Below are 26,488 nucleotides of genomic sequence, written 5' to 3' on the forward strand. Positions count from 1 at the left end.
ACTCAGCCTGTTTAACCTCCCTGTCTTCATTGGGGTTACTGTTAGCTGTGATGAAACACCATGACCAAAGCAACATGGAGAGGAAAGGGTTTGTTTACACTTCCACATCACTGTTCATCACTGAAAGAAGTCAGGACAGGAACTCCAAACAGGGCAGGAACCTGGAGGCAGGAGCTGATGCAGAGGCTGTGGAGGGATGCTGCTTACTGGCTTGATCCCTGTGGCTTACTCAGCTTGCTGTGGTATAGAACCCAGGACCACCAGCCCAGGAATGGCACCACAAACAGTAGGCTGGTCCTCCCCCATCAATCACCAGTTAAGAAAATGCCTTACAGACTTGCCTACAGCTCAATCCTATAAAGACATTTTCTCAACTGAGGCTCCCTCCTTCAATGACTCTAGCTTGTGTCAGATTGACATAAAACTACCCGGTACACTTCCTTTAAGAGAGCAGTGTACCAACCAACCTTAGTATCCTTGGATTTTCCATGTAATCAATTCGTACAACCTAAGCTAATGCATAGCTGCTATCTTAACTCACTCTTCCATGTCCCTGATCCAGAGCAATGCATATGAATCATTTGCTGAAAGCAACAAATACAGAAATGGAAAGCAGCTTCCTAAAATCTACCATAAAGGCTAAAACAACTATTTATGGACGTGGTTGATTAACAATGATGTTTGTTATCTGGGTCAGTCAGGGTCAATTGGGATTAGTTGGAGGCTGCGACCTAATCCCTTGTAAATGTATGTTAAAGGTTTCTGTAGAGTATCTGATCCCTTCCCCATGTGAACAGCTTTCTGTGCTGTTCAATGAATGCAGAGCAGACCCTCTGGTAGACACAAACACACACAATTACTCAAAGGCAGAAAGATATAGACTCAGGGACAGTTCACAGCCTTCAGGCAGATGCAGACTAATACAACAGTCAGAGGACAGGAGACAGGAGGAACAGGAAGTAGAAAATCCAAATCTGGGCTTGATCTTGGCTGACAGACTCCAAGGGGAAGTACCATGTCTTAAAGCCACACTGACACATTATTGGTGGCTCAGAGTTAATCATTGATGCATGTAATCCATGCATACCCTTCTTCTTTTAGACACTTGAAACTGTTAATTCTGAGCTGTTTTTGCATTTTTGATTCACTTAAGGAGAAAAACTCAGAAAACAGATTTTAGTAAAAAAAAAAAAAAAAAATTATTGATAATTTCACCAAACTCAGATAACCAAGTTAAGCATTTGGTACAACTTTTTGGACACTTTAAACACAGTCACACATGTAAGAAAAACACCTGCCTTTAGTTGTGGCTGTGGTGGTGTGCACCTGCATCTCGGTATTGGAGGTAGAAGCAAGAACATCGGGGGCTGTGAGTTCAGGGCCCATGGGGGCTGTACAGAGAGACACTTTCAAAGAACAAGCGCTGGAGCGGGAGAGTACTAGCCCAGTCTGTACTCGGTCCTGAGTTTAAAGAGAGGGCGAGGGGGAAGAGCGGGGAGAAAGAAAGAGAGAAAGGAAATCTGTAGTTAGCCCTGTCTAGTGTCACTGAGGCAGAAAGATTACAAGTTCAAGACCAGCCTGGGCTGTATAGCAAGTTCAAAGCCAACCTGTGGAGCATAGTGAGACTTTGTCTCAAAACAAACAAACAAGCTACAAAAACAAAACAAAACAAAACAAACAACAACAACAACAAAAGCCCAACTGCAATATAGTCTTGCATTTTTAATTTAAAATTATTAGGTTGTACATCATATATGCCAGCATCATTTCCTCCCTCCCTCCCTCCCTCCCTTCCTTTCTTTCTTTTTTTTTTTTTTTTTTTTTTTTTTTTTTTTGAGGCAGGGTTTCTCTGTGTATCCCTAGCTGTCCTGTAACTCACTTTGTAAACCAGGCTGGCCTCAAACTCACAGCGATCCACCTGCCTCTGCCTCCCAAGTGCTGGGATTAAGGCGTGCACCACCACACCCCACCCGCCAGCATCATTTTCATTTTCTGTGACGTGATAGTATGTGTGTCACCACTTAATTATTCATTATTGTCAAGATTTTCTCAGGATTCTTTCACTTACTAGAAATAGCAAAACTCCAGACCCAGGGAGGAGCCACAGCCAATCTCTGGCAGGCTTCCTCCCTTTTGAGGATTAGCCACCAGCAGGTCAACCGACCCCCTATAAACCTCAAGCTCAGCAAGACCATCATGTCCCCAAAGTGCCTTCAGACAAGTGAGTTCTAGGCTTCAATGTCTACACCAACTTGGATCCAGTGGTACAGATTTGACTGCTTGATAACTGGAGTGACCTGAGCATGGGATCCGAAGCTGCCCATCACAGGCAATTTAACTTGTTCTCAGCTGTTCACTTTCGTGAGCTTTCCCCCAACATTAACCTTTAGAAACACAGTTGATGGTTTCTGTGGTGTAAACTCTTGGACGTGACTCTGAATCAAGAAGGCGGGCACCGTGAATTTGTTGAACGTCAATGAATTCGACGCCCTTGTCAAACTGCCTTTCACATAGGGCTGGTTTAAAACAGAAAGCTCTGATAGGTTTGTTGTAATCTCAATTTATTTTAAAAGCTAGGATCCAGAGTTTAAAAGATTATTAGGCTCAATATGAGGAAATCCACCTGTATATCAAAAGACAAACTGAGAAAGTATGAGTTTCACATTATTTGACCATTACTTATTAGAGAAAAATGCTAGTGTGTATACTCTATGGGTTATGACCTAAATGAGCTTGTTTATACATCTGTTTCTGTTGATATTTTATTTTGTGGCTTTTCTTCTAATTTCCTTGAGTCTTTTTCTATTGGAACAAGCCTCTTATTAGTCTTAAAGCTTTCATTTTTTTCAATGAGTTTTGTTTTGTTTTGAAGCGCTGAGGATCAAACTCAGTACCTCCCACAGGCCAGGCCAGCACTCCTCACCCAAGCTGCTATATTTTAACCTTTTCTCCTGCTTATGTGTTGCAGATGTTCAGCTGTTTGTTTTTGTTGTTGTTTTTGTTTGTTTGTTTGTTTTTACTTGATGATTTGGCCAGGAGCACATCACCTTTAAGTTGTAGGATATTCGGGTCTGATTTATGGATTACTTTTTTTTTTTTAAGGTTTTTTATTTTTATTTTGTGTGTGTGACTGTTTTGCCTGCCTGTTTGTATGTATACCACATGTGTGCCTGGTGCCTGTGGAGGCCAGAGAGGGTGTTCGATCCCTTGCAACTGGAGTTACAGGCAACTGTGAGCAGTCCTGTGGATGCCGGGAACTGAACCCCGGCCTCTGCTCTCGCCCCCAGTTCCAGTGTGGTTCTACCACTGTACTTTGCGGCTCCAACCTTGACTTCCGCTTTGGTAAACCACACTCATAAAAACACCTCCATCACGGAGTTGTGAAGTTTGAGTGGAAGAAAGCATCTGATTAACTGGGAGCAGCTCCTGCCCTACATTAATTAATCTTAGATGTCATCACCTTTATTTGTGACGTTTTTCAATGTACTTTCCAACTCATTATTGAAACCAACAGTATTTTATTTATGGTTCAGTATGTTTCTAGGCTTTAAAAAAAAACAAAACCCTCCCTACAGCTTTCTGTTTCTCGAAGTACAACTTAATTAATAAGCATGTATGGAAACCTTATCTAATTTCTTATTCATAGAGATTTAAAAGCATAAACCATGTGGTTATTAATGTCACTGAACTAGACACTTGAGGTGACAGATTTTATGTTATACGTCTCTTATGACAGTTTTTAAATTAGTAATGTAAGATGCCAACAAATGATTGAATTATATACCTTTATATACTTTAATATAAAATATTATATGCTTTAATATAAAATTTAAAGTATTATATACTTTATGTTTCAATAAAGCTCTTTTTAAAGCTACCTGGAAAAATAAAGTCCATTTAGAGTAGTTTCGCAATATTTCCAAATGAAGATGTTTTTGTAAGAATTGCTTTGCACTATGATTCATTTATTTGACAAATATTTACTGAGTACCTATTAAGAAGCCAGTCCTAGGCGAGGCCCTGGTGACTCATTTGTCACCAATAGAGTCACAGAGAGTATAGTAAAGGTGTAAGAGAAAAGGAGCTTGGGGGATGGCTCTGTCAGTCAGCTGCTGGGCTGACCACACAAGCTCAGGAACCGAGTTCAGATCCCCCACCTCCCCAACAAGCCCAGCAGCACATGCCTATGCCTGGGATCCCAGCACTGGATAGGCAGAGAGAGGAGGATCTCTGGGGCTTGCTGATCAGCCAGAGTAGCCAGTGGGCAAACTCCAGGTTCAGAGAGAGACCCTGTCTCAAAAAATAAAGTGAAGTGCATTAATAAAAAAAAAAAAATGTTAAAATCTTGCCTTTACACAAATATATACACATAGCACACTTGCACACACACGCATGCATACAGTTTCAGGAACAGATAATTTTTTTAAATTATATATACAAAAAATTAAATACAGTCAGTGTTTCATTACAGGTCTGAAACATTCTTTCCTAGAAAGCTTAAGAGTGTTGTATAATGCGGGGGTGGTGGTGGTGGTGGTGGTGGTGTTTGGGGAGTAGACTCTGAGGAAGCTAAGCTGTGACTTAAAGGAAGAATGGGTGTGTACAGAAGAGCTTCTCACTGAATCCCATGACTGTTTTAGAATAAATAATGAACAGATTTACAGTGACCTGGAGTTCATGGAAACAGCACCAGTGAAAGCAAGTCTCCTGTCAGCTCACTTAACGCAGTGAAATCCAGCCGATTAGGGATGTAACGTGGGAAATACTGCGTGCCCTGTGCCTGAGGCTTTCGTGCGCCACTGAATCTGCCCCAGGCCTGTGAGGAGGGAGGGGTGCCCCCGCAGCTGGTCAGAAGGGTTGCCTAACTGCGGGACCACAGTGTTCTTGAGTCTACTTGCAAACTCCCTTCTTTCAGTTCTAGCAAGTTTGCCGCTGTTGGCTTCCACAGAGCCTTGACTGACGAGCTGGCCGCCCTGGGAAGAACCGGCGTCAAAACATCGTGTCTCTGCCCTAACTTCATCAACACCGGCTTCATCAAGAACCCGAGTACCAAGTAAGCTGGGACCAGAGCGCAGTGCGAGCGGTTGCTATGGATCTCACTCTGGTGGGTGGAAGGGGCTCCTGAACAGAGTAATCCCTGAAATAGCTGACATCCGATGCTATCAGTTCACCTTGCTTTCAGGTCTTGTAGGTTGTGGGAAAACAGGTGTGGAAACAAAGGAAGTGCGGAGAGCGTGATTGTAACGCAGATCTGATGACACAGGTGAACTGTCTAAACTTTGCTTTGTTTCTGCCACCCTGGATCAGCGGTATCCAGACTCACGTAGACCCTCGTGTGTCCGGAGTAATTGGGACAAACGCTGGTCTCTCCAACCCCAGAGATGACTTACATTGTTTGGTTGAGGTAGGGTAGTGGTGAGGATGCTTCCTGGATCCCTGGTCAAAAGCCACATAGGTGACTCTGGTGCTACGGTGTGAAAATTCTTCCCTTGGTGTGTTTAGAGATTATCTTCCAAAATGAGTTCTAGACCAAACTGTTTCTTTGGTTAAAAAAAAAAAAAATCCTAGAGAATTAGCGCTGGGGATGGTTTTTCATCTTTCATCTCTTTGGCATTAGCTTTAATGTCTTAGGGATCATAATGCAGGTCTAATTACGTAGTTCTGACTAGCCTCGAACTTACTATGTAGACCAGGTTGGGCTTAGTTCACAGATATTCACCGCCTTCCCCACCCCTACCCCAAGTGCTGGGATTAAAAATGTACACCACCATACCTGGCCCAGAATGCATATTTTTAAGATTCAAACATTATAGGAAATACTAATGGAAAATAACCTCTTTCAAATTTCCTTCATTGGTAGGACTCTCTCTTAACATCAAATAACATCTTTCTAGACAGCTTTACATGTGTTAAATAAAAGTATAAACTTTATTTTTTTTAAGATTTATTTATTTAGAAGAGGGCATCAGATCTCATTACAGATGGCTGTGAGCCACCATGTGGGTGCTGGGAATTGAACTCCAGACCTCTGAAATAGCAGCCAGTGTTCTTAACCTCTGAGCCATCTCTCCAGCCCCTAAGCTTTATTTTTTAACTGATGTAAGATTTCACCAGGTGAACCAAGCTGGCCTTGAACACATCCACCTGCCTCTGTGTCTCCAGGGCTGGGATGAAAGGTGTCAGACACTGTGCCTGACAGAGTTTAAACTTTAAGTCACACTCATGAACTTTATATACGCATAAGGAAGCAGCATCATGTCCCGAACGTATCTTCTGGACAGTGCATGCCGAAGTTTGCCAGCGCCGTTGACTGTGTGCATTGCATTAGTCTCCCTATGCTGATTAGAGCCTATTTTCAGAGTCATAAAATTCAGAGCTTTAACATAAATGATAGTAGTTTTTAGAATAATAGAGTCTTCTGGTGATGATTTTAGGATTAACTAAATTGTTCAGATTTTTAAAATAGCAAAACTGCAATGAGTATCTTTGTGTATGGATACTTCCAAATTTGGGTAATTATTTCCTTCAGGTCAATCCATGAAGGGTCATTAGTATATCAAATCAAATATTTAGAAATTACCATTATTCCTACATAGTGCCCCTCCAGAAGCGAGGCACTAGTTTACAGTCTACGCACAGTGAAGGCAGATAGATATCTTACTTCTTCATCAGCGTCCTTTCTGCTCACTTTTTAACTCATTGCCAACTCTATACATGAGTAATCTTTATATTAATAACTGCTTTCATGGCTCATCTGTTTCTTGGTATCTGCTCCTTTATCTAGGGAGCTACAGCATTTTCAAGCAAACCGCCCTTCTTGTATCTGAGATCCCTTTACATGTCACATTGGTTGCTCCCCTCATGGCCTTTAGGCTCCATGAGGTATTTGGAAAGGATACCATGCCACACTTATATCTACCCAAACCACTTTCTAGTAGCTCGGGTGGGAGGAAGTGGGGGTGACAGTGCTAAGGACCGGACTCGGTGCTCTGCACACATGCCAGGCAGGTGCTCTTCCAGGGAACGTCACCTTCCAGTCCTTCCGGTAGACTCTTATGGCTGTACGTTCTACATTTAAATCTTTACCTCAACTTACTTTGGCTTGAGAAAGAACTGAGGTTACAACACAGCCTAGTTGCTTTTCCCAAACAGTTCATTAGCTATTCTGTTCTATTGTGTACTAACTCATTATTTCCCTCACTGGCTTAAGTTTCTATCATAAATTCATGTATGTACTTGGCGATGCATTTGGATTCCCGATTTGATTATATTGGTAACAGGAAATTTTTAGCTTATTCTGACCCCCTCACATTTTGTTTGGCTCTCTTCCAATTTGGCTGTTCTTTGTGAAATGTATCTGAGATTAATGAGGAATATGTAGGTAATTCACTTAGGGAGATGGCACATTCTCTCTTAAATTTATGGGATGAATGGAAAGCCAACATTGGACCAAAATACGGAGCTGTTTAAAAGTCCCCCAGAGCCGGTCATACATAGGTGCTCCCACCTACAGCAGGATCATGTGTGGTGACACCATCACAGCTGAGAGCCTGGTGAGCCGAAATGTGTGTGACCTACCCGCCCTACCTAACACCACAGCAGCACAGTGTGTGTGAGTGTGTGTGTGTGTGTGTGTGTGTGTGTGTGTGTGTGTGTGTCTGCTGTGCTCTCTGGAAGCTGGGCTGCCCAGCCAGAAAAATGCTGAAGTTAACATTTGAAATGCAGTGTCAGAGTGTATAGCCACTGTAGAGCTAAAAGATCATGATTGAGCCGTGAACCCTCCCAAGACCATTTGTAGTATAAAAATTGTTTTTGCTGTAGTTTTTCCATCCATGCGTATTCATTGTCCTTGGGGTTACATTAAATAAGGACATTTTCTTTTTTCTTTTTAACCTGGGAATGTTTGTTTTGTGTATTTAATTAATTACTTTGAAACCGCTAAGTGAATCGATTTGTTTCACAGAGCAATTTGCCAGTGATACCAAACTAGTAACAATTCATGAAGATCTCTACACTGATGCAATGTATACTAATAACAGATGCCAGATGATTCAGTTAGGATTGGGGCAGAGTTAGAAATGTAAAATTCGCCAGGTGGTGGCGGCGCAGGCTTGTAATCCCAGCACTCGGAAGGCAGAGGCAGGCGGATCTCTGTGAGTTCAAGGCCAGCCTGGTCTACAGAGTGAGTTCCAGGACAGCCAGGACTGTTACACTGAGAAATCCTGTCTTGAGGGGGGAAAAAGGAAAGTAAAATTCATCATGGTAAGTTACAGTGTGGTTAGAAGTTAGTAATGAAACCTTGTTTTGATTGACAATCAAAGAGCCCTCCTGTCTTAGGGTGTAATGCTAAGATCTTGAAGTATATATTTTGCAGGGAAATGGTTATAAAAATAACATTTAGTCAGATCAACTAAGTTTCCTAGAACCATGGGCTGATGCACATTTAGTGAATTTATAATGTCAGGACTACGTATAGATACATTTTACAGGACGTTAACTTCAAAAATGCATAAGAAAGTATATTTACTGTTACAGCTTGAATTTGTAACAAACACTTTACATGCCCCACCCCCGCTACAGACATCTGCTTTTTGAATTTTTACTGGGTGCTGGAGATGGAACTCACATCCTCATGCCACACAGCAAGTACTTTACTGATGGAGCCATCTCTCCAGCCCCTGCTTGTACGTTCACATTGTGTGTACATACACAATTGTATGTATCTATATACATCCTGGGAGTCACAAATGAGCGAAAGCATGGCTTGATTCACTTAATAATACTATCTCCAGCTCCATCCATTTTCCTGTAAAGAGCATAACTTCATCTTTACAGCTGAGAAAATTTCACTGTGTGTACACCACATTTTCTTTACCCATTTCCCTGTTGTTGGACACCTAAATCCTCTCCATCACTTAGCTACTACTGTGACTAAAGCTGCATAAACACTGGTGTGCAAGTGTCTCTGAGTCAGGCTGGTGTGGAGTCCCTCCCATCATCCTGGGAATGGTACAGCTGGACCTTATGGTAGATCTCCATCCTGATCTCCCTTCCGGTTCACTTCCCATCAGCAGTGTGTGAGAGGAAAAGCAGAGCTTGTCCTGGTATTCTTAACGCTGACACATCCTCACCTGAGCTCTGATTTGCTTTCGGAAGCGCTGGCACGCGGACTAGGGGAGGCAGAAGCTCAGGGTAGTGTGTCGTCTTTCTCTGGTGGCTGCTGAAGCTGAGCGTCTTTTCCATGTTTATTGACGTTTGTACTTTGTCTTATGAGGACTATCTGTTCCTTTTACTTCTTGCCTGGATTTGGTGTCTTGATATTTAGGTTTTTAGTTCTTTGTACAATCTAGATATTAATCTTCTGTCGGATGTTCAGCAAGCTGAGATTCTGTCCCAGTCTGTAGTCTGTAGTCTGTTTTCACTTGTGATGACCTTTTCTGTGCAGAAGCTTTTCAGTGTCATGAGATCTCACCCCCGAATCATCTAAGTTACAACACAATTTTGTCAGGAAACAAAAGCAAGAACGAACCCAGGTCTTCTAGCAGACTCCTGCAGTCCCAACACTCGGAAGGTGGAATCTCTTCCAGCCTCAGCAACACGGGAAGCCCTGCCTCAACAAAACAAAAACAAAAATCCAGGAGCAAACGAAAAGCCCCAAAGCAAGACTGTCTAGTTCAAAAAGCCAATTCTTAACTCCATCTGAATTAACTATAAAACCCTAATTTGACTCTTAAGGAAGGGAAGGAACAGATCAGTTGGGGTTGCGGAGCAGTTGAGAAGGGAATCTTGCTCATTAAATCCAAAAGCAGGTGTGCCGAAATAATACTTGCTGCTTTCCTCTCTTACTCAGGATTTAGATGCTAAACTAACATATTGGCATCTGTGTTCTTAAAAACCCCGGCTCTCTCTCAGTTATTAAAATCAGATGCCACATTTTAAAGCTGTTGCTGGTTTTACTCACCCTAGGATGGGCTGGACAAGGCAAGAGTGCCCTCTTCTGGCAAAACTGTATCCATACAAGAAATAATTACAGGACATTTTAAAAATGTGTACCCCAGCCAAACACTTAATCCTTGTTCTTACACCTTGAGTGCTGGGGCAGATGCTGTCTCGTTATCTGGTAGATGAGTCGACTGAGGCTCACAGATAATCTAGCAACTCACCCATGAGAAGTGGAATGGAACCTCAGACCTGGTTACACAAAGCCAGATTTCTCACTGAAGAAACTAGAACCACTTCTAAGTGGCTGAATTTGAAATGATGTGTCTTATATTCATGTTGGTATTTAAATTCACTCTAAAGGGCGCTCAGGTGTAGTTTTTTGCCTCTGTGTTTATATACGTAACACACTCCAAAGAAACGGGCTTTGCATGACAGCTAGAGGTCACTGTAGTCTAAATTTATGGGATTTAAATATTATCATGCATTCCAATTAAGTTCTTGAGAACTAAGAATTATTTTTATTAAATAAACTGGGATAATGTACTGGCTGGTTATGTGTGTCAACTTGATACAAATCATAGAGAGGAAGGAGACACAGTTGAGGAAATGCCTCTACAAGATCCAGCTGCAGGACATTTTCTCAATTAGTGATCACTGGGGGAGGGCCCAGCAAAGGCTGGGTGGTCATCCCTGGGTTCTGTAAGAAAGCAGGTTGAGCAAGCCAGAGGAAGCAAGCCAATAGGCAGCACCCCTCCGTGGCCTCTGCATCAGCTCCTGCCTCCAGGTTCCTGCCCTGTTTGAGTTCCTGTCCTGAATAGCAATATGGAAGTATAAACCAAATAAACCCTTTCCTTCCCAGCTTGCTTTTGGTCCTGGTCTTTCGTCGCAGCAATTGAAATGCTAAGACGGATAGCATTAGCATTATTTCACAACATTCACCTGCTGAATGCCAGAAGCTGCACTATATACTTTATATTTGCCTCTATACTGTACTCTAATCCTGGATGGCCAGGTTTGATCCTCTGGCCATATTCATATTCTCTCTGTCTCCGTCTTCTCAATCTCATACAGCCAAAGCTGCATTCAAACTCACGATGAGCGAGCCTTCTACTTGCTGGGATTGCATGTGTCAACCACTCCACCCAATTGATCTTGCTCTAACTCTTATAAGAGATGGGTCAGCTTGCTGTCACTCTGACAGAAAAATACCAGAGATAATCAACTTACACAGAGAAAGCATTTATTTTGGGTCACAGTTTCGGAGGTTCCGGCCTATGATTGATTGATTGACTTCACACTTTAGGGCCCATATCAAGGCAGCATATCAAGGCAGCAGCCTGTAAACCAGATGTAGCACCTCACACTTCTAATCTTGGTGCTTCCTAAGCTGGTTATCTCAGGCTACAGACCATCTTGGGCTTAAATTCCAAGACCCAACGATTTCTGTCTGTTCTCCCTGAGCTATATAATCAGATCCTGTCTTCCATAAGCCGTCTTGGGTATTTATTGATTTTTTTTTCCTTTTTTTTTTTGAGCAGAGGATCAAACCCAGGGCCTTATACTTGCTAGGCAAGTGCTCTACCACTGAGCTAAATCCCCAACCCCTGAATTTCTTATTAAAGTCCTGGTTCATTTCTCAGTTTCTTGGTTGAGTCAGTCTCCGTGGTTGCTATTTCTTGGGTCAGTGCATTTCACACGGACTCTAACTGGCATACCATTGTTCACGTTGCTCTAACTGGCATACCGCTGTTCATGGTGCTCTAACTGGCATACCGCTGTTCATGGTGCTCTAACTGGCATACCGCTGTTCATGGTGCTCTAACTGGCATACCGCTGTTCATGGTGCTCTAACTGGCATACCGCTGTTCATGGTGCTCTCAGAACCTTTATTTCTGTGAGGTCCTAGAGATGGCCCTGCTTTCATTCCCGCTTTTATATTCTATGTCCTCTACTTTCATTAGTTATTCTAGCTTAAAACATTAATTTTGTGGTTCTTTTTAAAGAATCAGTTTTGATTTTATGGATTCTCTCTCCTGGCCTCTATTCCAGATACCTATAATTAAATCTTTACTATTTCTCAATTTGCTTTGCTTTGTGTTTGGTTTACTTTTGACTTGGAGCTTATTTTTTTAATGTTTTTCTTATTTTTATATTATATTTTATAAATAATTATATTATTTCCTCCCTTCCCTTCCCTGTCTTCAAACCCTCCCATGTACCGCTCTTCCCCCAACCCCCGCGCCTTCAAATTTTGTAGCCTCTTTTTCTTTAATTGAAGTTGTTGTTGTTGTTGTTGGTGGTGGTGGTGGTGGTGGTGGTGTGTGTGTGTGTGTGTGTGTGTGTGTGTGTGCTTAATATATAAATACAACCTTCCTAGTCCATATAATGTTTCCTGTATGTTTATGACTTCAGGATTGACCGTTTGTTATTGGATAACCATTGGTGTGCTCTTCCCTAGGAAGACTGTTCCTCCTGCTCTCAGCGTTCATTCCTTAGTCACCTATAGCTCTTCGCCTAAGGGTTAGGCCCGGTGAGCCTTCTCCCTTTCCTGTTAGCATGTCTGTCATTGTCCTTGTTCAGCTCATGTTTGAGCAGTCCCGTTCGTGAGATTTGATGGGTGTAGCTTCTGACACTCCTGGGGACACAGTCTGATCCTCTGGCTCTGACGGTCTTCCCCTCTTCTGCTATGACCCCAAGCCTCGGGTTCAGGGGTTGTGTTGTCGATGTATCTGTTGGACTGGGCTCTTCAACTCTGCCTTTTGATGGGTTGTGAATTGTGCGGTGGTCTCCATCTGTTACAAAGAGAAGCTTCCTTGATGGGGGTAAGAACTTCAAAAGGATAACTGTGTAGAAGATAGTGAGGGACCATAATGGTTTAGTGGAGTGACAGCTGTGGGTTCTCTTATAAGATCCGGGACTTCACCAGCCCTGGGTAGTTGGCCAGGTTTCCAGTACCATTGTGATTCCCTCTTGTTGAGTGAGAGACTTAAGTCCAAGCAGAGGGCTGTTGGTTACTACCAAGGCACTAACCGCTACTGCACCCTTGGGGTTACCTCGCCGTGCTGGTTTGTAGGCATCATAGCTGGGTAGCTTCCTTCCCTTGGAAGTCTGGATGGCTTCTCAATATGGACTTTCACATCAATTGATTTGATACCTTCTTCTTTTTTAAGTAGGTTCCCAGCCTTGGGCTCCCCTCTGCACACTGCGTCTCATACATTTTGCTGTGGCCTGCCTTCTTTTCATCTCAAAGCATCTGGTTTTCTGCAGCTTCTTCTCTAGTCCACTGGATACACACGTGTGTGCTGCTCACTTCCCCGTGATTGCGAACTTCCCAGTTCCCTTTATGTTGCTGATTTCTTATTTCAATCCATTGTAGGCTTTATCCACTATAGCCAGAACATATTTTGTTCAATTTCAATCTTCTTACATTTATCTAGATTTGTCTTGTGGTCTAATGCATGGCCTACCCTAAAGAAAATGTTTCTGTATGCTCTTGAAAAGCATATGTAGTCTGCCGCTGTGAAGGGAGACTTTATCCACATTGGGTCAGCCTAGCTGACGTCTAGTATTGCTGAAGTCTTCTGTTCCTTGCTAGTCTTGTCTCATTGTTTCATATACTTTTGAAAGTGGGGAATAAAATCTCCACCTATAATTGCCCAACTCTATTTTCTCCTCTCAATTCTGACACTTTTAGCTTCACATGGTTTGAGACCTATTGGGAGCAGAGGTCCTTGGGCCTACAGACAGTGCTAGGAAAACCAGGGATGTTATATCCATAGGGCTGTCGTTTCAAAGAAAAGGCTTTATAACCCATTTTTCAAGCCGGAAGGCTGGGAATGGAGGTGGCTAATAGTCTGGGGATCTGCGTTATCTGTATGACCAAGGGTTCCCTCAAGCTCCCACAGCCAGGACCGGAGGTGACTAATAGCCCAAGTGACCTCTACAGCCTATCTGTATGACTGAGACCATGCCAGACCCTCCCCTAGGCCCATAAGTGAATTCAGGTACCCTATCTCCAGAACACATCTTCTTGGAGGAAGTGACAATTACTTTATATTGAGCTTTGATGTGATTATGCCTCCTTGTGCACAGGAGATTGCATTATACCAGAAAACTTCTCTCCAAATTGTGCCAGGCTAAAATATGCTCACAATAAACTACTTAGGGTCAGACTCTAGAAGTTTGAACCAACCAGCTACTGAGTGGTATTGAACTGGATTCCCTACACTCTGCTGGCCCTGGTGGTCACAGGACCCCCACGGAGACCCTGTTGTTTCAAGAACAAACTGTTTTTAATTAAAAGTCTTTTTGAAATAATTTTTATCTTTCTGTTCAATTAGTATTATAAACACTGCAGCATAATCTAAACAATGAGACACAGTGTAAGTGTCGTCCTTTTGTTCCTAGCCGACTTTGAAAACATTTACTTTTCTTGTATATAGCTCTATTTTTCTCTAATTATTTTCAAGGTGTGTGTGTGTGTGTGTGTGTGTGTGTGTGTGTGTGTGTGTGAGAGAGAGAGAGAGAGAGAGAGAGAGAGAGAGAGAGAGAGAGAGAGGGAGAGAGAGAGAGAGAGAGAGAGAGAGAGAGAGAGAGAGAGAGAGAGAGGGAGAGAGAGAGAGCGAGCTGAGCTGCATACATCCGTTTCACCATGGCATCCCCAGGGGGCGCTGGTGCTGGCTTGTGCTCACCTCAGCGATGCCCCATGAGTAGCTGAAACCTGCTGTGGGAGGGAGCATTAATGCCATGGAAATCAGCAAGTCCTGCAAAACTGGGAAATCTGTCCTCTGGAGAGCCATTTGTTGAGACTGGCCACCACACTGCTGCCTTGAGCCCATTTTTAAATTAAGGAACAACAAACATTAACTTTTACAACAAACCTGAGTTTTGGTTGTAAGCAATTGAATTTGTTTTCTGCACCCAATTCCTCAGCTACTTAAGTGATAAATCAATCAAACCCAATTCTTTGGCCTGGAAATCCTCCTCAGTCTTCCTGTTTGTCCAACATGCCCTCTTTCCCATCCCAACAGATTGGCTCATATTATTGACATATGGTTGTTTTTGGTTTGGTTTGGTTTGGTTTTCCAAGACAGGATTTCTCTGTGTAGCTCTGGCTGTCCTAGAACTCACTCTGTAGACCAGGCTGGCCTCAAACTCAGAGATCCACTTGCCTCTGCCTCCCGAGTGCTGGGATCAAAGGTGTGTGTCACCATCACCCATCTGAAGCCTGCTTCTGTTTTAGTTTAGGACCCAACCTGGAACCTGAAGAAGTGGTAGAACATCTCATGCATGGGATCCTCACTGAGAAGAAAATGATATTTGTTCCAGGGACTATAGCGTTTTTGATGGTATTGGAAAGGTGAGTGACAGTTGGTTTGTCGGCATTGGAAGTCAACATGTTCCTACTAGATTTAAAAAATCAGTTGATAAAATACAGTTATATGGAAGTAAGCTGACAAGCTCATAACAGGTGAAGAGATTCTGAGTTTTTAAAACTGAGGGTACTAATCATTGAGGGAAGACTGGGATGGTCACTAAAACATTTTCATGTGTTTTTAAGGTTTGTTAGAGTTCTTTTTAAGAAGTTTATGCCTCTTTTCAATGAGCAAGGGTGTTTACAGCATGTTTACTGTCCAATAATTAAGTAGGATGAAAGGAGATCAAGGTTAGATTTTTTTTAATTTTTTTTTTTTTTTTTTTTTGGTTTTTCAAGACAGGGTTTCCCTGTGTAGCTTTGCGCCTTTCCTGGAACTCACTTGGTAGACCAGGCTGGCCTGGAACTCACAGAGATCCGCCTGCCTCTGCCTCCTGAGTGCTGGGATTAAAAGCGTGCACCACCACCACCTGGCTTTTTTTTTTTTTTAATCTTATTGTCATTTGTAAAGGAAATGCTTATTATCATCAATACTTGGTTCTAGCCCAATTTGTAGTTTCAAGGAACTCTGAGAGACACGATCTTACATTACCAATGACAACTGGTTTGGGTTTTAAATTCTATAACAGACAGCGCAAAGATGGTGGTGTGAGAAAGCTGTCACTGTGCCCACCCGGAAGTAACAGCTCTTGTTTCTGGCTTCCAAATGGAGGCGATGCCAAATCAAGAAGCTTCCCATGTGGGGACCGGTCCGTGGAGTCCAGGATTTCTCACTCCAGATTCTTGTCCAAGAAGTAGTTCTGCTCTGTCTGCTGTAACCTGCATCAGCTAAACGGATGGTCGTCCTCTCTCTACAAAGCTTACTTCCAGCAATCTTGAATGCCTTTTTGATTTGCAGACCTTTAGTGATATATAGAACCATAGACAAAGGATAGTTTAGAAGAGAGCAAATTAAATTAAAAAAAAAAAAAAACCTCATCATCTGTAATGAAGGAAGAAATACTAGCAAGAGGCCTTGAAAAGTTTTGAATGAAGCAGTTCATGTATTTGTCATTGTCTCTGTTCAGTTGGTAACAAAGTTACATTTTTAGATACTCATTCACAGATCTCATGGGAGTTTTCATGCTACAGAAAAGTCATCTTGAAGCATAGGGGCCACTGGATAATCTGTAATTTTAGAGATCTTGGCCTTGCTTGCAGTGTGGTCCTTGGATTATGAGCATCCATGCCCCTGAGAGTTTGTTCGGAACACAAAATGAGAATCTGCATTCCCTCTGACTCTGCAGAAGATGCGTGGTAAAGTCTGCAGCACTGTCTGCACACTGAAGTCCCGCAGAGAAGCTGAGAAAGTGCTGGTGTCAGAGACCCGCTCTCCAGCTCTTCCACTGACCCTGGGGCACAGCAGAATTTAGAAACTGGTTGTACTAAGAATGCCTGAAAACACACACCCTCATTCCCTACCTGAGAAATCTGCGTGGCCTTTAAGGCTGTTCAAACAGTGAGCCTCAGGAGAGCTGGGAGAAACAGCTGCCTTTACCCTCTGATAGAGACTTTCCACAGCTGCATGGGGTTCCTTGAGAAATCTACTTAGCAAGTAGATTCCACCATCTTCTAGATATTTCAATATAGGGTATTTGAATCTGGACTCAGAAATCTGTAGTTTAACAGGTAACTGCTATGAGCAACTAGTCCAAAAAAACCATATTTTAAGGATTACTGAACTAAAGACTTAAAAAAAAAAACTTAAGATATCTAAGTATGACAAGCATTCTATCCCCTTCTACTCAAAACCCAGTTGAACATGCCCTCGGGTTTAGATAAAAAAGCTCATGGGAAGGGCTAGAGAAATGGCTTAGCAGTTAGGAGCACTTCCTGCCCTTATAGGGGGACCAGGGTTCTGTTCCCAGCATGGTGACTCCCAACCATCCATAACTCCAATTCCAGGGGATCTGGTGTCCTCTTCTGGCCAGAGAGGACACCAGGCATACATACTGTGCACTTACAAACATACAAACAAAACACTCACCCACATAAAATAAAAAAGAAAATCTTTCATTAAAGCAATCTAAAGTTCACTGTGAGCCACGATTTACTACTTACTGTTGCTATGAACAGTATAGGGTGTGCAGTTTCCAAACACTGGATGTTGTCCAGCCGATCACTCTGTGTCATTCCACTGACTTATATATTCCATTCACTTTCCCTCAGACCCACTGGACTGTGTGACAAGTTTCAGAATATTCTTGAGTGTGTACTCTGGGGAGAAAAAAATGAGATGAGCGGCATGTCTGTCGCCATTTGTAACCTTGAATACTCCCAGAGATTGTTCACAAGAACAATTAGGCATAAATTTTTCCATATACACATGGGAAATTTAAACTCAAAAGTCAATTAAATCTGCTCAACATTGTGCTCAAAATCAAGGGCACTGCCTGCGTTTGCATTTAGCAGCTCCCTTCTCGGGGCCTCAGCGCAACATTTCAGTGAAGTTCTCCATTGAAGAGCATCCTATTAGCTCTGCATTTTACTAACTCCCCAGCTTCAAGGTCCCTTTTAACCCTTTAGCGTCTCAACTATTCAGCTTTGTGTCCCTCCTCTCTGAGATCTTTTCTTTTTAAAAAGGGAGGAATATGTTGATTTCAAAAGTAAACAAATACATATATGTGTGAATTTCAAATGTTATTCGGGACACTCCTGCCCTAGAGAAAGTTAACTCTTGTTCCTCATTTAAGAAGGAAGTGAATTGAAATGGAAAATCTAAGTTCAAGTTAAGGTTCTTCATCATGCCTATAATGAATCTGACACACTACATCATAAATTAAATATTAAGTATTTTAAATGACTGTGTTTTACAAATGTACTTAGTATCATGACCCTAATTCTGTTTACACATCTCTTCTAGGATCCTTCCTGAGCGATTCCTGGCAGTTTTAAAACACAAGATCAATATTAAGTTTGATGCAGTTATTGGATACAAAGATAAATGATGAAGACGACCTGGTTTTCTTGAAAGCTGATTTACCAGGCTCAAGTTGATTTCTTCCAACATTAATCAAGATTTTAATGTTTTTAACTTTGGTTTTTCTCGATATCTTGCTTCTTCGCTGTCTCCTCTTGAAGTGTGACCTTGCTCATGAAAGCCAGTTTCACATCCTAGAACCAAGTGGCCTTAAGAGTTGCTCTGGCCGGGCGGTGGTGGCGCACGCCTTTAACCCCAGCACTCGGGAGGCAGAGCCAGGTCGATCTCTGTGAGTTCAAGACCAGCCTGGTCTACAGAGCGAGATCCAGGACAGGCACCAAAACTACACAGAGAACCCCTGTCTCGAAAAACAAAAAACAAAACAACAACAAAGAGTTGCTCTTACTGCAAGGGGACGGGGAGGGGAGGACAGTCTATTTCATGATAACACTTTTCCCAGATTTTGTAGCTCATCACCAACTGTTCAGGGCTTGTACTGTCAATTTTTACCTACGATATTTGTGACTGCACTCTCAGTTTATATAATTCACATTTCCTCTTCTATTCCGTATAAAATTAGAAACCTTTATCTCTAGATCGAATGAAGGACTGCGTCCAGTGTCATTTCACAATGGTTTCATGTGTTCTGAAACATTCCATCCCATTTATCAAATACCGTTTCCTGAAATACCAGTCCAAGGAAGCTGGGAGTAGGTGCCGTGGCAGGGATAAAAGCATCTGCAGGATTTCAGGCTGAAGTACAGGGGAATACTTACAACTGATAATAATAAATGGACCAGATTTCAGTTCTCAGTGTCTCCATCGGCTACACATAGAACATGACTTGAACTTTAAAGGTAAATCGATGATGCAATAAAGTATCTCTCTTTCTCTCTCTCTCTCTTGGTTTTGTTTTGCTTTTTGTCTCCAGAAATTTCTTGAATGTGAAGTTCGGTGAGGTGGAACTGTATCATCAGGCTTCAGGTGGAGCTGGGCATGTAGCTCTATTGGTAGAGTACAAACCTGACGTGCACACACTACTGGGTTCCATCCCTAGCACTCTGCAAATCTGGCCTGGTAGCCCACACACCTATGCCGGGGTTCTAAAGCCGGAGGCAGGAGGAGGTTCAAGGTCACACTCGGCTATGTTGTGTGTTGGAGTCAGGATACCTGAGACCCTGTTTTAAAAAGAAAGACACTTGAAGGGGAAGCACCTCCACTATGGCAGCCCCCACCTCCCTTAGAAACAGCTTTAGTCACTGGGCTAACATCTATGTACCATAGGCTTGCCAACCTTAGCTGCCAGTGGAGCGGGCATGGCGGAAGCCTCCAGAAACTTTAGTAAGAGGATTCACTCTGAATTTCAGTATACTGATAACATTTCCCTTCTCCCACTAAACACATCATCAGAAATTAATGCAAAAATGAATGTTAGCAGTGACCAGCATGTGCCCCGCTTCTTGACCTATGAAGCAGGCAAAATAGAAACATTTCTTTTCGTAGATTTTCCTTTCACTTTTTTTTTGATTAAGAAAAATGTTTTTATTCATTTACATACCAATCACATGTCCCCCTTTTCCCTCCTCCTTCTCCTCTCCAAGCCCACCTCCCATTGCCACCTCATCCAAGGTAAAAGGCCTCCCACAGGGAGTCAGCAGAGTCTGGTACATTTAGGAGAGGCAGGTCCAAGCCCCTCCCCCTGCATCAAGGCTGTGTAAGGTGTTCCACCATAGGCACTGGGCTCCAAAAAGCCTGTTCATGCACCAGGGATGGATCCTGATCCCACTGTGGCAGGGAGGCCGGGGTGTTAAGCAGATCAAGCTACACAACTGTCTGGCTTATGCAGAGAGCCTAGTCCAGTCTTGTGGAGGCTCTTCAGGTTGTTAGTCTAAATTTCATGAGTTCTCACTAGTTTGGCCTGGTTGTCTCTGTATGTGTCCCCATCATGATCTTGATGTCCCTTGCTCATAGAATCCTCTTCTCCCTCTTCGACTGGACTCCTGGAGCTCAGCCTGGTGTTTGGCTATGGATCTCTGCATCTGCTTCCATCAGTTACTGGATGAAGGTTCTATGATGACAGTTAGGGTATTCAATGATCTGATTATTGGGGTAAGCCAGTTCAGGCACCCTCTCCATTATTGCTAGTAGTTTAAGCAGGGGTCATCTTTGTGGATTTCTGGGAACTTCTCTAGCACCCAGTTTCTCCCTATCCCCATGATGTCTCCCTCTATCATGGTAACTCTTTCCTTGCTCTCCCATTCAGTCCCTGTTCCAGCTCGACCATCCTGTCCACATGTTCTCATCCCCCATGATCTACTTTCCATTGCCTCCCCATCCCTAGTTTACCCATAGAGATCTCATCTATTTCCCTTCCCAGGGCAATCCATGTGTCCCTCTTAGGGTCCTCCTTGTTTCCTAGCTTCTCTGGAGCTATGGGTTGCAGTCTGGTTATCCTTTGCTTTATATCTAGTATCCACTTATGAGTGAGTACATACCATGTTTGTCCTTCTCTGTCTGGGTTACCTCATTCAGGATATTTTTCTAGTTTCATCCATTTGCCTGCAAATTTCATGATGTCATTGTTTTTTACTGCTGAGTAGTACTCCATTGTGTATGTGTACCACATTTTCTTAATTCATTCTTCTGTTGAAGGGCATCTAGGTTATGGAAACTCATTTCTTTAATGTTAAGACACATACCAGGCAGAGATTGCCACATGAGTGTTGTAAAATATTTGTGTACACTATGAAGATATGTCTTTGCCAAGGCACCTTCTGATTGGTTTAATAAAGAGCTAAATGACCAATAGCTAGGCAGGAGACGATAGGCAGGACTTCCAGGCAGAGAGAGGAAAGGGGAAAGAGGAATCTAGGCACAGAAATTTCACTAGCAAGCTTGGAGCAAGTTGGACATGCTGTATAGAGGAGAGGTAACTGAGCCACGTGGCGGAACATAGCTTAAAAATATGGGTTAATTAAGTTATAAGAGCTAATTGAGGATGAGCCTAAGCTAAAGGCCAAGCTTTCATAATTAATAAGTCTCTGTGTCATTATTTGTGAGCTGGTGGTCCCAAAAGAAAGTCAAACCTATACGTGATCTCACAGCAGTCCTGTGCAATGGGACCATTAAGATTCAAACTGGTTGTGGACAGAGCAGGAGCCACAGGAACCCAGAAGAGCAAGTCTTGAGTCTAGAGCCCCACTCTGGGGATTGTAAATGTGTACAGGATGGAGAAGGACGTCTGACCTTGTTTTTCTCTCTGCATTTCTTAAAAAGCTTGTTCTAAGTCACCAACATTAGGCAGTGGCTCCTTTGACTCAGAGTCTGAGGCTTATTCAATGTTGTTTGAAATTAATCCTCACTTGAAATCTGCCTCTCACTAGTTCGATGAGAAAATCCTCCTTGTTCATCAGTAGGGCTGGCTGCCTCTGAGGTCACACCCCAATCCAAGAACTGAGAGGCTGATTGCCAGCTGCCAGGATTGTGCTTTTGCACTAGGGGAGCTTTTCATGTGATGACTAATCCTGATTGTCAGCTTATTTGGATTAAGGAATGCTTAGGGAATTAGCAATGCTCACTACTGGGTGTACCAGCAAGGTCCTTTCCAGAGACAGTAACTAAGAAAGGAATGTCTCCCTGCTATGACAGCACTGTCCTATAGCCTGGGACTTCAGGTGGGACAGAGGGGTAATGAGGGGTGTCCCAGAGCCCAGGTGTGCTCCATGCTCTGACTACCACAGTCCAACAGCCCTGCCCACCAGCTCTTCTGCCATAATCCTCTGTTTCTTCACAGGTCAGAATCATCAGGTGAGCTGGTCTCGGATTGTAACCTCAGGAGGAAAAGTCACTTCTTCCTCCCTTGAGTTGCTTACTTAAGTGTCTGCCTTCTCCCAGCTGCCCTGCTGGCTTGCCAGAATCTAACATTTTATTGGAAACAAAGACTAGAAATGGTGGGAAGTCAGGCCCTTTTCTTTGGCCCAAGTTTGCTGATCTTTGACCGTATAACCTCAGTGTAAGTCCCAAGGATAGATTATTGCCCTCAAGGTCCTCTGCTTCCACTTCTATTTATCCATACTTTCTTCAGAATTCAAAATGCATTTGAAAGTCAGCATATAGATGTCCAGGATGGGAAGGAAACTGCTTAACCTAGAACAAACACGACAGTTTTAGACACTGAGTTCCTTCACTTGGAAGTGTGGGACCTGGGCTGCCACAGTGTAAGTTATCCTGAAACTAAAATAAACATAGGTCAGCAATGGAGTGTGGTCTTACTCCTCTCAGGACACAAAATCTTCCTCAAAATAGATAAGAGCGTTTATTTGCTTTACTTCGTCATCCTTTTTCAAAGACTGAGGGAGATGAACCTCTTACTTTATGGTCTTCTGTCCAGTTCTAGGTGCCCAGCAGTGTAGAGAGCACTGGACGGCCTAGTACAAGCTAGAATCTAGCAGAAGCTGAGAAATTCTCAATCTGTGGGGCATGATCCCTTTGGGGATCGAATGATTATTTCACAGGGGTCACCTAAGACCACCTGCATGTCAGATATTTGCATTATAGTTCATAACAGTGGCAAAATTACAGTTATGAACTAACAATGAAAATAATTGTATGGTTAAGGGTCACTACAACATGAGGAACTATATTAAGGGCCAAAGCATTGGGAAGGTAGAGAACCACTTGGCTGGATGGTCATGAGTTTCAATTTCCTGTCTATGAAGTGACTAAATCAGCCCACATAATCTCCCCGTGACCTTTTGTGCTGTTAAAAACATGCCTTTGAGTCAAAGCAAGTGAGAGGTAGCCCTTTCTCAACCTCACTGGTGTCCCCCAGAATGACACTTCTGACAAGTGTCCAAGAGCAAACGCAGAATAATTTCCTTCATTTCTCTTCACACATTCCATGTCAGTCACCATGCCCCAAGAGGCTGCTTCCAGCCTGGATCCCTCCTCTGAACTTCAGGGACACATCGAAGTGACTTCTTGGTGTCTCTACAGGTTTGCCAACAGGGACCTTTCAGCAAGAAAAGACAATAACAGAGTTTAGAAAGTATTTCAGTTTAATAAGACTCTAAATAATGGAAATGGTTCCAGTTTAGCTGGGAAATTTTTACAGAGTAACTTGCCTGGGATGTGCCGTGAAGAAAATTAGTGTTTTAGCTTCCAGATTCAAGTCAGAATCAAGCAACTGATCTAAATCGTGGCCAGACTAAACTTGCAATGAAAATATATTGTAGACAATGATTTTGGCCGAATATGGTAATGCATGCTTGTCATCCCAGAACTCGGGAGGCTGAGGCAGAAAGGTCATGAATTTGAGGCCAGCATGAGCTACATAGGTAGATTCTGTCTCCAAATGAATAAAAACACACAACCCCCCCCCCCAAAAAAAAATTTTTTTTCAATCAGGAGGCAGATCTGTTCTTAACTGTTAAAATCTGATAAATGAAGAACATATATGTTCTGGCCCACAGAAAATGAGGAGAGAGAGAGAGAGAGAGAAAGATGATGCACCAAGTTCCCTCAGACTGACTGTTTGCAGCATCCCAGCCATTTGAGAAAAAATTAACTGCTTTGCACTTTCTCAGTGTTTCTCAACTCTTGAATACCACATGTCCTCTAGAAGTAAAATATAGGTCCCGCTATAAATCTAAGGCTGCCTTTCTGAAGCATATGAGGACTATGTGAACTTGGATGGTTTCTGTCCTCTGGTCTGGTCCCTGCAAGTGTCAGAGGGAGCTGTAAGAGGGTACCAGATTTCCTGGAACTGGAGTTGCAAGAGGTTGTGAGCTGCCTGATCTGGGTACTGGGAACTGAGCCCAGGTCATCTGCAAGACCACTAAGCACTGTTAACCACTCAGCCATCTCTCTAGCCACTGTGAATTTTTTTAAAAAGATTTATAATTTTTACTTATGTGTTTGTGTGTGTCTGTGACACGTGTGTTTAGGAACCAGGAGCAGGGAAGAGAGAAGGTGTCAGGTACCCTGAAGCTGGAGTTCCAGGTTGTAAGTTGCCAAATGTAGGTACTGAGAACTGAACTCAGGTCCACTGGGAGAGCGGCAGGCTCTCCTGTCATCTGAGCTAGCTCTCCAGCTCCAAGACATAGAGTAGAAGGTTTTGTTTGTTGTTTTGTTTTGTTTGAAACAGGATCTCTCCAGCTCCCACTGCAGACTTTAATAATATCACACCAAACACATCCTGTGAGAAGTAAATACATGCCTAAAAATGTGCTTGACAAATTCAAACCATTGCTATTTATTTGATTTCTATAACCATTTACTACTTGCAAAATTTCTTGCTTACTGCATGGGTGTCTATGTACGTCTGCATGTCTGCATGCACGCTTTTTATTTCATTCTTTTCTGCTTTTTGGCTTTGTTGGGGAGCTTTGCAGATGGAGATATAGAATCTCATTGTTATTCCCAGCTTGTCTAGAACTTTCAATCCTCCTGTCTCTACATCCTGAAGGCTGGAATTACAGGAAGTGCCATGCACCCAGCTTCATACAGCTCTGGTGTGGATGTGTGTGAGTGGCTGGGGGACATTTGAGTTCATGGTATGTGCTGAAAGTTCATGCTTGATAAAGCATGCTTTATTCTTACCAGTATGGTCTAGATAAGGGAAATGCAACACAGAGAAAATAAATGGGATGGCTGGAGTCCCACATGCGTGACCTGAAGTTTACCACTTTGACCATACTTTAATGTGCAGTTAAGGGGCTATCAGGGCATTCCCACTGCTGCAGCCACCACCACGGTCCACTTCAGAACGCTCATCAGCCGGGGCTGAGACCCGTACCCATTAAATGATAACACCCCATTCCCCCTACACCTTGTCTCTATCAGCCATCCTCCTGCTTTCTGTCTCTATATGTGACTCTTAGGAGTCACATAACATCTGTGCTTTTGTGTCTGACGTATTCATTTTGTATGTTATCACTGAGGATCACCATGTTGTAGTATGTACCTGAATTTCTTCCTTAAAAGGAAGAATATCGTTCCATATATGCCCAATATATTTTTATTGATGGGCAGGGTTTATTTTAATTTTTTTATTAGTAGATATGACTCTAGCCTGAGTGAGTCCCCCTTAATTTCATATGCTGAAATCTAGTTCCTAATATGATTGCATTAGGATGTAGGGGCTTTGGGAGGTGATTAAGTCACGATGACCACCTATGGCCTTTATAAATGTGACCATAGAGAACCCCTTCCTCACTCTGTTATGTGTCCTGACAGTGAAGTGACCGCTGTCTGTAAGCCAAGGAGCCAGTTCCTACTCAACACACAACCCACTTACACCTTGGGCTACACAGCCGCTAGGACCCTGAGCAATAAAGCCACCTTGCCCACAGTATTAGTTAGCACATCCTGGGCCAAGACAGAGGTCCCAGAACTTTTAAGTCGAGATTTGGGTTTGTTGTTGTTGTTGTTGTTGTTGTTGTTGTTGTTGTAGTTTGTTATTTGTTTGGTTTTTGTTTTTCAAGACAGGGTTTCTCTGTGTAGCTTTGTGCCTTTCCTAGAACTTATTCTGTAGCCCAGGCTGGCCTTGAACTCACAGAGATCCGCCTGCCTCTGCCTCCCCAGTGCTGGGATTAAAGGCATGCACCATTACCACCCTTCTGTGTGTGTGTGTGTGTGTGTGTGTGTGTGTGTGTGTGTGTGTGTGTGTAACACCTGGTATCCTGATGTTCCCAGTGTTATCATGGAGAAAACTGTTTCCTATAGGCTAACATTCTTCTCAGCCTCAGAGGCTTCTCAGGGGAAGGTTACAACTTTAATGCTGAACTTCTGTGAACACATGAGTTGAATAGCTAAGTTTTGTTGAACCATATTTTAGGTTCCTCATTTTTAGTTTATGGCGTGTTGGGGGTGGGTATAGAGCTGGTTCTCCACCTCCACTGTGGACTCTGGGGCTCAGACTCAGGTGACAAAGCTTGCAACCCTGAGGTTGAGGCAAATTTAGGTTATATGAAACAGCCGGTTCTTTCCATGATATTAGACCATTAGCTGATGCAATATTTCCAGAATAACTTTGAGAGGTAAAGTTTCATGTTGAAACAGGGAACACTGCTTCTCTGATAAGCTGGTCCAAAGGGCACATACTGCTGGGTTCCCTGACCTATGCTGAGCCTTCGTTAGAAACTGGCATCATTTCAAAACCCAAAGGTGTATCTGATTTGTCAGGGCAGAAGGCAAAGCTTGCCTCACCTCCT

General features: G+C 43.0%; 1 protein-coding gene across 1 annotated transcript in view; it reads left to right on the forward strand.

The window, feature by feature from the left end:
- Hsd17b11 (hydroxysteroid 17-beta dehydrogenase 11) overlaps positions 1–18,546 on the forward strand; it is a 41,203-nt gene extending 22,657 nt beyond the window's left edge. The window contains exons 5-7 of the mRNA XM_036200146.1: positions 4,916–5,053; positions 15,185–15,301; positions 18,219–18,546. Coding sequence (XP_036056039.1) covers positions 4,916–5,053; positions 15,185–15,301; positions 18,219–18,303 — 340 coding nt within the window. The 3' untranslated portion in view covers positions 18,304–18,546. The remainder of the gene's footprint in view (positions 1–4,915; positions 5,054–15,184; positions 15,302–18,218) is intronic.
- Positions 18,547–26,488: the final 7,942 nt, after the last annotated feature.

This window comes from Onychomys torridus, chromosome 10, assembly GCF_903995425.1.
Source record: "Onychomys torridus chromosome 10, mOncTor1.1, whole genome shotgun sequence".
Taxonomy (NCBI): domain Eukaryota; kingdom Metazoa; phylum Chordata; class Mammalia; order Rodentia; family Cricetidae; genus Onychomys; species Onychomys torridus.